This window comes from Lycorma delicatula, chromosome 1 (genome assembly GCF_047948215.1).
Source record: "Lycorma delicatula isolate Av1 chromosome 1, ASM4794821v1, whole genome shotgun sequence".
NCBI lineage: Eukaryota > Metazoa > Arthropoda > Insecta > Hemiptera > Fulgoridae > Lycorma > Lycorma delicatula.
Window position 1 is genome coordinate 256,224,475 of NC_134455.1, and position 12,012 is coordinate 256,236,486.

Genomic DNA, 12,012 nt, shown 5'->3' on the forward strand with positions numbered 1-12,012 from the left:
TAATTTATTATTGTCCTAAAAACCTTAATAAATTCTTAAATTTCCTTCCTTTTTTCTAAAATGATGTGATGTTGGATTGAAGTTAATATTTTTTAGCAGTTTCTTTCTGCTTTAGGCCTTTGTGATTTTCTTGAATGATGTTAAATTTGTCTTTTAGTGTAATTGTCTTGTTTAAGCAGTCATAGCAAACTGATATTACAACATATAATAGACCAACAAAAATTTTATTTTATTTTATTTAAGAAAAATATCTAATAGAAAACAGACTGAATAAGTAAATTTAGATACATAATAGGATACAATTATACACAGACGCAATAACTGTACTGTAAATATCTACAAACAATATATCACATAAAACTTGATAAAATATTGAAGTTGCATACAGGAGTGCAAGTGCAAACAAATAAGGTTACAGTATGATAAAGAAATCAGAATTGTTTAGCAAATTTATTATGCAAGTTTAAACTAGCATTAAACATTCTCAATAAACTATAGAAGACAGTTTTAGATGTTATTGATGTTAATATAGAAGTGGTAGATTTAAAAGAAAAATTATTTTCTTTGTTTTTTTTTGTAATTTTTAAGTTGTACCCACCAAACAAGAATTTAAAAAGTTTAATATTTTAATTCACAAAGTTGACTAAAAAATGATTTTTAAGAAAATTTAATATTTTTGGACTTAATAGATTTTTGGTTATTTGAATTAACCTCATCATCAACCAGTAATATAATATTAAATTTTTATTAGATTTACATTGACTAACATGCATTACTTATGCAAATTAGATTAAATAACAAATAAATTAATAATAAACATTAATAATTACTTATCCAAGTTACACATACTTCTAAATTCAATATTAGTAAAAAAACCAGTGATAAGCATTCATTTCACTTCATCTATTGTAAATTATACCAGCACATTTGTTGAAACTGTAAATAAATAATCAGTATTGAAAAGGATGCAAAGATTATTATTAATAAGAATACAATGCTAAATTATTATGTGAATGAGATAAACAAGAAAATGGTCAGTACCTAATTATATGAAGAATTTCCAAAAAAATGAGGAATAAATGAAAATAAATCTTAAGTACAAAAGCAAAATATAAAAAAATAATAAAAACAACATTTAAGTAATAGTACAAACATTATTTCTATTAATAAAACGACTTAATAAAGTCCCCACTGAAATCTAATTATAATAATTCTCATTAGAGTATTGTTGCAGAACACAATTATAATGCTTTTATTCCTTTAGTTTCCTTTAGTTTCTTATTCCTTCTCAGCTACAGAAAATTTTATATATAATCTACAGTCTTTTGTATATTTATCTAGTCTCACTTTCATAGGATAATTATTTCACAAAATGTTCAAGCTACTCTAAGTTATTCACATTACCCTTCTCTTACTAAAAAAATAAATCTAACTGAAAATCATCATAAAACTGTGCCACAACATTTTCAGACTCATTCATTAATAAATGAACTAACATCCCAGTTCTTCAGAATGCAATAAAAAAACAAACTATAGTTCGCAAAATATGAACTAGACATATTTAACTAAATAACAATAACCAGGTAAGGCACAATTTATCAGCAGATTTGCTGATCTGCTGCTGGCTAATTTTGCAAACAGCAGGCATGCTAGAATCCAAATTTTTAATAAATGAGAAGTTACATTACTGAAACATATCACCAAAACTGGCAGTACTTGCTGGAACAAGTTAAGACTCTGGAAGTGTACATATTTGCAACAATATGAATCATATTAAACGCCTTGCCTAGGACAATTATTAGAATTTTTTAAATTATCATGTAAATCTTAATATCATATCATTCTTAAAAATTTTTAAACTGTAAATTTGTTTTGGTTTGACTTTAAAAATAATTGCTTTGGGTAATTATTTTGTATTTATATTTTTGTAATTATTTTATGCTAACAGGTTCACTCAGCACTTAGCATTCCTCTACTTTGTAAGGAAGAATCTGGTTTATATACCTTAAACCTTCATCCTGGAATTCTTGAATTAATACGAGAAACAGAGACTCTAAGAAGGTTAAAGTTGAATGTGCCTGATTTAGCTCAAGTAGTAGTGGCATACTCGAAAAAATTGTCAGAAATTAAAGAAAGAATGAAGGCTCTAATGAAGCGTAACTTGGAAATAAGGTAAATATGTTCATATGAAATAATTTTGACATTTATCAGTTAATTATTATTGTTTTTCAATGAAAGTAAAATTAAGTAGTTACAAAGTAATCTCTGAAGATTTTATTTTTTAATTTATAAAATATGTATTTCTATTTATTGCATGAAAGTAAAATTAAGTAGTTACAAAGTAATCTCTGAAGATTTTATTTTTTAATTTATAAAATATGTATTTCTATTTATTGCCTTAATTTTCCTTCTCTGTTTCCTTCTGTAGTTTCCTTTATCCACTCGCTACTGGAAAGGCCAGGCCATACATGATACTGCTTGCATACAGATTTTATTTATTTTATTATTAATATTATTTTTTAAATAAATAAATTAATTTGGATACTAGCTTGTAAATTATTCAAACTTCTGGAAGTTTTTGGTGCTAATTATCAGCACCCTTTTTAGTGTATTTTCTTGTAAATTTTTAATGGTAAAAGTTCAGAAACATTCCCTAACTATATAACATACTAAATGTTTGATATGTTTACTCTTATATTCATTCCCACATTGTCAGAGCAACATCCACCATTATTTGTCACGCCAAATTTTAAATGGGTTACGTTTTTTATATCAACAAACCAACATTTAGAATCTGAGGCAGTATTTTTTAGCTACATGTAACCACTCATAATGAATTATGATCTTTTTTTTAAGTTCTTGTACATGTTCATTTCAAATTTATTCTAGGTAGGTTTTTTAATTTTATTGACATTCCTTACATTTTTTTTTTTTTAGATGCTGTTTAATATTAAATAATAGTTAATTATTACTTTAATCTATGAAATTTTTAGTGAATTTGGTTTTGCTGAAATATACTTCATGTACAATTGTAGTAGTCACTGTTGATGCATGTTAGTGAAATGCATTTTTGTCACTGTGTGTTTGATCTTGATTGGTCAACAATAACATTAACTTAAGTCAAATGTTATTATATTGTGTTTTGCAATGTGGGTGTGAAGTTGACAAGTCATGTGATGTAAGAGGAGTAAGAAAACACGAGAATGGTTAGACTTATTTTTGATAAATGATAAAAAATTTTGATAAATTGTAAAAAAATTGAGTAATTTTTGTGTTCATATTCTGCAGCGAAATGTAAATTACATTATAATATTACCAGTAAAAACAATTTTTTCATGTTCCTCATGATGAGACTAGAGGTGGATGAACTCATGACTGAGCATTGTTAATTCCTGAGATTGTATGAAGTAGTTTTGTTTTGTAATGTTATAATATCAGTTATGAGCTCTGGTGGTTGTATATTTTTATTAACTATGTTTGGTGATCATTTCTTGTATGTTAGCATAGTAGATTGGTTATATCCAAGAGTGCAAATGTAGAGTTGTGTAAAATATAAATATATATATTTAATTTTATTAACTTTTTTATTTTGAGGCCAGCAAACGCTTTTTTGTTTTAACATTGACTTTAACAAACACATTACAACAAAAAAAAACTAAAACTAAAATATTTTTAAAAAAGCTTTAACTAATATCACCACTTAAAACTAATGTCACAGTAGAAATATTAGAAATAAACTCTATTTATATAAAATGAAATGCAAACATAAAAAATATAAAATTTAAATAAAGATATAAACATAAATAAAATTTAACAAAGTCCTAACCGCATTCAGCAGTGAACCACTTCCTCTCAGCAAATCTTCTTTGATATATCAGTATTTATTATCTACTGTTGCAATCCAGTCACCTTGCCACTTTGCTTGAAGAGCATGTTTACACAATTAATAAAGTCTGCAGTAATAACACAAGTGGTAAAAAATGGTTGACTACATGTGTCTTTAGCAGTGAAATCCACATGTTCATTACCACGTGGCTAGGAATCCTTCAGAAACTCATAGTTTGTTATCACAATAGGATGTGTAGAACATAAATCTTCTAAACCTTGTAGTGCACTACATGAGCTGCTACAAATAAGGATAAGACTATTTTACAGTTCAGCAGTGATTACACTTGTCATATTAGGTAGAAGAACATATAAGTTGTTCCATTAATGACAAATGCACATCCCATGGTATCTTCTGTTTTGATCCATCAGTGTATACTAATGCATCTGGGTTTGTCTTGGAGAGAAATTTATAAAACATTTGCTGGAAGATAAGAATTATAGATTTTTTATTGTGTATGGGAAGGTCAAAATTAAAATTCATGGGGTCGAGTCTTCACAGAGGATATGAACAGGGATAGGTTGGGAAAATAGGTGTGTCAAAATTTAAAAGGTAGAGCAAACACTGGGTACAAACACTCATTTGTGTTATATAACATGGATTACCTTTATATCGCTGTAAATGAGAATTTGCAAAGACTACATTAAAAACCGAGTGATTCAGTTGTCCTTTTAAGACAGGCAGAGTAAGATGCTAGCAGCTGGTTTTCCATCTTATCCCAAAGTGATGGCTCACCACAATTAACAAATACGCATTTGACAGATCTTGATCTAAAGGCACCTGTAGCAAGACAAAGGAAAGTGTGATGTACAGCATCCAGCATCTTATGCATGTTATGAAGCGCTGAATAGAAGATGATCCAAATGGATCCTAAATAAGGAAAAATAAAACCTCAACATTCATGAATTTGTGTGAGGAGATTTGATTTATCTAGAGCATTGAACTCTGGAGTTCAGTGAGAGATACAAGTTGCAGATATATAATTTGAAGGAACAGAAATTTTTATGGCAACAACTGGGAGGAGGGTGGCTAGTGGTAGGTATCCTTGTAGCAGAAACCTCATCCCCCATGAAGATAGCAACTCCACCACTTTCTCAGTTGTCTATGGGAGAGTCGTATCTCTCAGCCCTAAAGTGTGACTGCATCTTGCTGCAGGAGGTGCATTTCTAGGAAGCACATTAATAAAGGTTCTTGTGCACGCATTCATACCAAAGACATCAAACATTCCATTGGATAATGTTCATAAACAAACGTAAATAAACATAAATGTAGATATAGAATTACAGATATATATATATATATATATATATATATATATATAAAATAATTTTAGGTGATCATGATCTGGTTTTTCTTTTTAGAATTTTAATAAAAGCCTATGCCCTGAGGTCGAACTATTCCTCAACCTGTCCTCCAGTATTTGAGGTGATGAAGGGGAAAATTTTTAAAATAGGGCGATTTTGAAAAATACATCAACCCACAAAAATACTCCTGTATTTTTGTGGGTTCCCTTAACAGGAAGCTTATTAGATGGCTTAGTGCCAGCTGCATGGAAAACAATGGTTCCTGTCCATGAAGACAAAACCTCAGGGTCAGGAACTTCTGAAAGTGTTCCACTAACTGGCTTCAATTACTGACTTCATGCTCTTCCTAGTCAGCTCTAAAATGGCTGCTGTGAGCGAAGCAACTTGATCAGATAACATCTCTAGAAAGTCCCAATGGTATTGAATATTTTGTGGCTTACTGCACTTACATTTATATCGTCCATATTGGTAGAAGCGATCGACTCTCCTCATCACTAAATACTCCATCAGTATTGATCCGTATCTTAATTTCCTAACGTTATTCGGGGAACCACTTGAACCCATTACTACTGCGTTAATCAGGAAAGCCGAGACCTTAAAAAGGGAAGCAACATTCTTGATTACTTCGAAAATGTTTATATTGTAGATGGGATGCATCACAATTTAAGCTATTATCTTGTACAGCAGTGTTATCCTTGTCAGACAACACTGAACAAGTTATGTTTACTGGAGCCTAGCACTGGTGTTTTTTCAGATGGACCACCAACCATCATAAGGATTATTTAAGGACTAGAAATTTTGGTCACACAAGTACTAGGGAAATAGGACCACCTCTACAGAGCCCACATTTTTAGAGGCTAGAGTTAAATATAACTGTGTTCACCCAGGTGCCCAGAGGGCATTGTTCGAGAGTAGAACCATCCACCAATCCGCATGATAGTATCCACCTTGGGTTACGGTTGCAGTTAGTTACACATCACAATGACCATGATAGGAGATCAATAAGAAGAGATATAAGGGTAGGATAAAAGGAAGAGAGAGAAAGAAAGAAAGGATAGTGAGTTAAGATCAATGGACAGTTGCAATCTAGTGAACTTTTGTGACCGGCAGGAGACATGGTGGGCCTAGATTTTTCCACAACTCATTTGAGTGGACCCCCGAACCCACAGAGGGGTATAAGTTTTTTGTTTCTTTTTTATATGAGCTATTTGAAGACTATTTTAATTTGTATAAATCATGTATCTCATTTGTGTATTTTGACTTTAATTTTAATATAGATGTTAAAACTCTTGTTTAGCAAGTGTACCTTTGGTCCTCCCAATGCATCCAGAGATTGTTGCTGTTTTGAGCTTTCTTTTGGCGGTTCTTTGAGCTAGTGGTTGTTTGTGTATCACCACTGGTTTCAAATATTGTGTTAAAGTATTGCAGCAACCACTTTTATTTATTTGAACTAAACTCATTCTATGCTCTTCTTTGCCGATTTGTATTTTGCTTAGATTTGGACATGCATCCACCTCATCCAAGTTGTTGTGCAACCGATCCAACAGCGGCCAAGAGGTGCGAATGAGAGGAGGATTTATAGGCCTCCAGCTGTCTGTGGCTCGCTGTGGACAGTTATCACATTGTGGGCTTGCCCGTAGAGAACAAGATTCAGATAGGTTTGAATTGGCAACATGTCCAAAAGTGAAAAGAAACGTAAGCTGAAGCGGGTTAAGGCTACCAAAATCCAGGAGGTGCAAATTGATAATTCATTAGTCTTCTCCGGTAAAAATGTGAGCCAGGCAGGGACTTCCATTCATAAGGGAATGTAATGGTCTCCATGTGATGGTTTCGGTCACCACACTACCCCCTCCGTACCTAACCCTTATGGGCTTTACTGAAGGTCATCTTCAATATCTCGACATTGAGATCTTTCAGTCTAGCCTCAACCGTGATACCACCAATGTGAATGCCAGAAGTGACATTCCCATTGCTGTACTACGAACTAACATGAACTCGTAAACAAAACACATTATGCAAAGTCTTAAATAAGACTGAATGGACTACACGGTTAGAAAGGAACTGAACCACCTACCCGAAATAGGCAAAAGTGAGTTCAGCACACAACACAAAACATAGAACATAAAGCATACAACAATAACATTAAGACACAACATTACACAAAAACAACAACAAAAAATAAATAATACGTATAACACAGTAACAAAACTTAAAGCGGGAAAACCCAAGCAAACCCTAAACCTCCTCAGCAGTCCTTTCCTTTGTAAGATAAATTATAACATTTTCCACAATGGCCCGTTGGACCCGGTTCCTCCAATTAGCATGGAGATCTAGTGCACACCCAATGATATCGAGACGTCATATCTGTGCCCATCAGCTCGTACTTCACACATTGATATTACACATTGTAAGCGTCATCCAATTGTCCACATTGCGGACACATTCTGGAATCTACCAGGCCAAATTTCTGTAGTCTGTTCCGAAAAGCACCATGGCCAGAAAGAAATTGCGTCATGTACTTAATAGGGTGTACCCAAGAGGCATCCCGCAAACCAACAACATTTGGGAAGAGATCATGCACATAACGCCCACCCTCTGCTTCATCCTATCTGGCCTGCCACAAGGCATTGTCAAGTTGTTCAAATTTTCTCTGAAGTCAGCTCATCGGACTTCTTTGCAACATAATCTATCGGTTTCACCCTTGCAATTACCAAGATCGCTTAACGTGAAATTGAACGGTAACCACCCATTACCATTAACAATATAAGGCATGGAGTCTTCATTAGAATATCCCGAGAGCTTTTAAATATCAACCTATTCGCCTACACAAGCGCCGCATATAGCATAATAGCCTCGCACACGCCCTTATACAGGATACTCATAATTATGAAATTAAGACCCCAATCAAAATTGACCACACGTCAAATACCAAAGAAGTCATTTCAGACCTTCCCTGCGACGTATTGAAGGTGCTTCTTAAATTGCAATTTCTTATCAAGCAACACCCCGACGTACTTTGGAATTTAAACATTCTTATACGGAGGCCTGTCATCGAAACTCGGAATCGCCAACTCGCTGCCAAACGGCCTTTGGGGAGTATCATCGTGGACTTCTCTGGGCTGAACATCATCATGTTGAAGACCCTACTGCTCAAGTATCCTGCAAGGCTGAGTGGCTCAGAGCTCAACCGCCTTCCGCAAGCATCCTTCATCTAGCAAGAGCCCATCGTCAGCATAAACCAATATGTGACATCCTCTGGGGAACCTCAGCCATAAAGAGACTCAAATTCCATCATTCACAACAAAGGACCCAACACGCTCCTCTAGGGACAGCGTCTTGCCTACCTCATGGCTGGAGCAGCACATCCCAATGACTGACGTAACTTTGCATAACCTCTGTAATTCATTCACAGTTTTTCTGGAGTTTTTCATTTTCTCTTTCTGGAGTCGAAAAATGGCGAAGGACCACTACAGATTGTTAAATGACTCTGAAATTTCCAGAAAAATCCCCAGGGCATATTTCAACTCGCTGGTACTAACCAAACTCATCGTAACAAAGTATGGCGTCCTCAGTACCCTTTCTGGAATGAGACCCTTACTGATTCTCCATCAATAAGCTCTGCGAAGTCAGTCTCTCATTTAAACGCAGGTACAGAATCTTTTCAAAGACCTTTTCAATAACCGGAAGTAACGTCAGTGTCCTATACAACGAACTAACTGCGGGATCCTTGTCGCCACCTTTAAAAAACAATTTCACAATCTTCTTCTTCCAACACAGGGAAATATACTCCAAACAATAATTTATTAAATACACGTGCTGTTATTTCATCAAAATCTGGCGCCTTAACCCTACAGTCATCTCCAAGGATACTGCACCCTTGCGAAATTAAGCGATTTCCGCCGCACCCACAATTGGTGCGCGGTCTTTCCAGTTTCATCATCATCAGGCAGTAAATCGTTTAATAATCTGTGTAAAATTTCTGATATGTCTGAAATTACACCAAACCGGGTCTAATGAGCAGACAGAAGAACTTCCTTTCGTCGTTTGTGTCCCAAGACTTGTTCCTTTGACTTTTGATCCTTGTTCCCTTGCTCAAGCACAAAGGAACTCCAGGAATCCCTCTTCGCAGTCCGGACTTTATGGAAATAATAACATATCCGATATCTCTATATTCATCAACAAGGACTGCCCACCGTTCTGGATCACTCTCATGCTGAGACACCCTCCATAAACGACAGACAGCCCTTTTTAAGGCTGGCAATTCCCTACACCTCCATGATGACTCTCCCGACTGGAACTACGGGAACACTCGGCAGCATCAATGAAAGCCGCCGACAAACCCTCTGCGAGTTCCTCCAAATCTGTATGAAGGAGGATGTCGATGTCGTGTGTGTGTGTGCGCGCGCGCGTGCGTGTTTACACGAAATTAGCTATGGCCATAGTGAAAAGTATGCTTTGAAATATTACAATCTCGCACTTCAAATAAAATGAGAAATATATAAATTTACTTTCATACAAAATAACTGAAACACTTAAATAATAGTTTTTCAGTATTAGAACAATGATGCACTAAATGTATATACTAAAAGATAGTAGTTGTACGAATAATTACACGTATACTGAACAATTATAAATGTATTTAATGTAGCCACACATAACTGACTGTTTCTCTCTCGCTTGGACAAATTCTGCTACCCTGATTTTACCCAAACGAGTGTATCATAACAGTCTTACAGATTATATTTACTACCTAGCTGACTTTCTCCCTCACTCGGATAACTCGGCTTGCCCGAGTTTACACGAATGAGAGTTTCACTTCAGTGCCCGGCTGATCATAATTTTTCAATGCCCATCTATAGTGCGCAGCGCGCCTAAATAAGTTTTAATTTAAACTTACCAAAATTTTTCTATACCACATTTCATGAAGACCTCAAAATTTAGACATCATTTTCTCAACTTATAACAAATCTTGTAAAAGAGTGTTGTTCATTTGTTATTATACAGTATTCTTTTCAATGAACTAGCTAAAACCTTTCTCAATCATTGAAATTATTTAATTTAAGTAGTTCAATACTAGTGCCTGCTGAATTTGTGGCCATGTGGTAATTGCCACAAATTCCAGCCAGGAAATGAACGGGCCAATCTTACTGAATATGTGTTTAGCCAATTCACAGAGCATGTCATTTATTTCTGTTGTGTATGATTTGTAAAAGTCAGCTAAATGTTTTGTTTTTATCTTTTTAATTTTTATGTTTGACAGAATGTTTGATTGTTATGTTGCAGAATGATTAATAAAAGTGTTTAATAAAAGTGTTTTAATTAAGAGAACTAGAAACTTTGGAGAGGTAGAAGTTCCTAAAAACCTTTAACACCATTGATCCATTTCCTGTCCTTATAAATGCTTTATTCTTAAAAGGTTTGGTTCAAGTAACATGGTTTTTAAAATTTGTTAATTTTCAGGATTTAAATGTTGTACTACCTGAGAAGCTATCTCAAATTAAAATTTAAGCTATCTCAAATTAAAATTTAAGCTATCTTAAATTAAATAAATTTAATTTATTTTTTTCATTTACTAAGACCATTTTTTTTAAAATGATCTAATTTTTTTTTTTTAAAAGAGGAATTTGAATATCTCAATATTTCAATTTTTGTTAAGTGATGGTAGATAAGGAAGTTATGGTACCTGGAAGATAAGGCCCTCAAAACTATGACCCAATTGACTTATTTCTGGCTTCCAGAATCAGAACATTTTTTTAAAAGAATACTTTCAAGTATTGCAATATATTTTTATTTTTGATAACTAAGAGAGTTTTTGAACCTTTTCAACAGCATTAAGTATTTTTTAAATAGAGTTCTTCATGGAAAAGAATTATTCAAATACTAGTATGGTATCTCTGTATTTTAATTTTTGTTCAGAGGGATCAAGTGATACGAGTGCCTGGTAGTCAAACTATGATATCACTGGTTGTTTTACTGGCTCCTGGAAACAGCACTTTTCTTTAAAAAGGAGTAATTAAATAATGTCTCCCTTTGTTCATGTACTGCTAGTGATATTTTTTTCTAGGCAGTGTTTCTTCTTCTTATTAGCCTTTATTGCTTGTTAATACTGTGAACGTAGTTTAGGTGACATAACCACAGCAGTTATAAGCAACCTGACAAGGGAAACTCTATTTGTGGTACTTATATTTATATTTATATTTACTATTGTGGTAGTATTTATATGTTTATAATAATTCTGTTGTATTAATTTAACAGGAAGGGTATTCCATATTTGTTCATAAACCTAGCTAAATCACAGTTATTAAAATTACAAAAAGTATTCCTGCCCTGTCTTTCTGTAGTTACATGGTCATCATTAAATATACCTGATATTTTACTACAAATTGAGCACACCCTTGATGAGGTGGAAATATTCTGTAAAGAGGTAAATTAAAATTTTGTGTATTTTTAGAGTTCACAAAAATATAATCTAATATATAATGATACATTATACCATAACTCTTAAACATTTTATGATATTTGACCAAAAAAAAAAAAAAGGTTAATCAGTCTTATTCTAGTTGTTATTATGATTCATCCTCATAAATGCATTAGTTTTGAACACTATACCTATCATAAATTATGTTGAAAACTTCAAAAAATCAAGAGATTAAATTTTTTTAGTGTCCTCTGTAATTGATTCATGCAGTCAGCTCCATATTTTACGACTATATAAAACCAGAAAAATTTTAAGAAATGAAAACTGTCATTTCAAGTTTGTGGCATGTTTTCATAGACATTTTTTGGTAATATTTTATTAATGGATCAGCAAAGTTGAATTTT

At 33.3% G+C, this 12,012-nt stretch overlaps 1 protein-coding gene across 1 annotated transcript in view; it reads left to right on the plus strand.

Annotated features, from left to right (window-relative positions):
* The window catches only part of kl-3 (dynein heavy chain 8, axonemal kl-3), a 744,292-nt gene that overhangs the window by 533,160 nt on the left and 199,120 nt on the right, over nucleotides 1-12,012 (plus strand). The window contains exons 13-14 of the mRNA XM_075354364.1: nucleotides 1,949-2,172; nucleotides 11,446-11,614. Coding sequence (XP_075210479.1) covers nucleotides 1,949-2,172; nucleotides 11,446-11,614 — 393 coding nt within the window. The remainder of the gene's footprint in view (nucleotides 1-1,948; nucleotides 2,173-11,445; nucleotides 11,615-12,012) is intronic.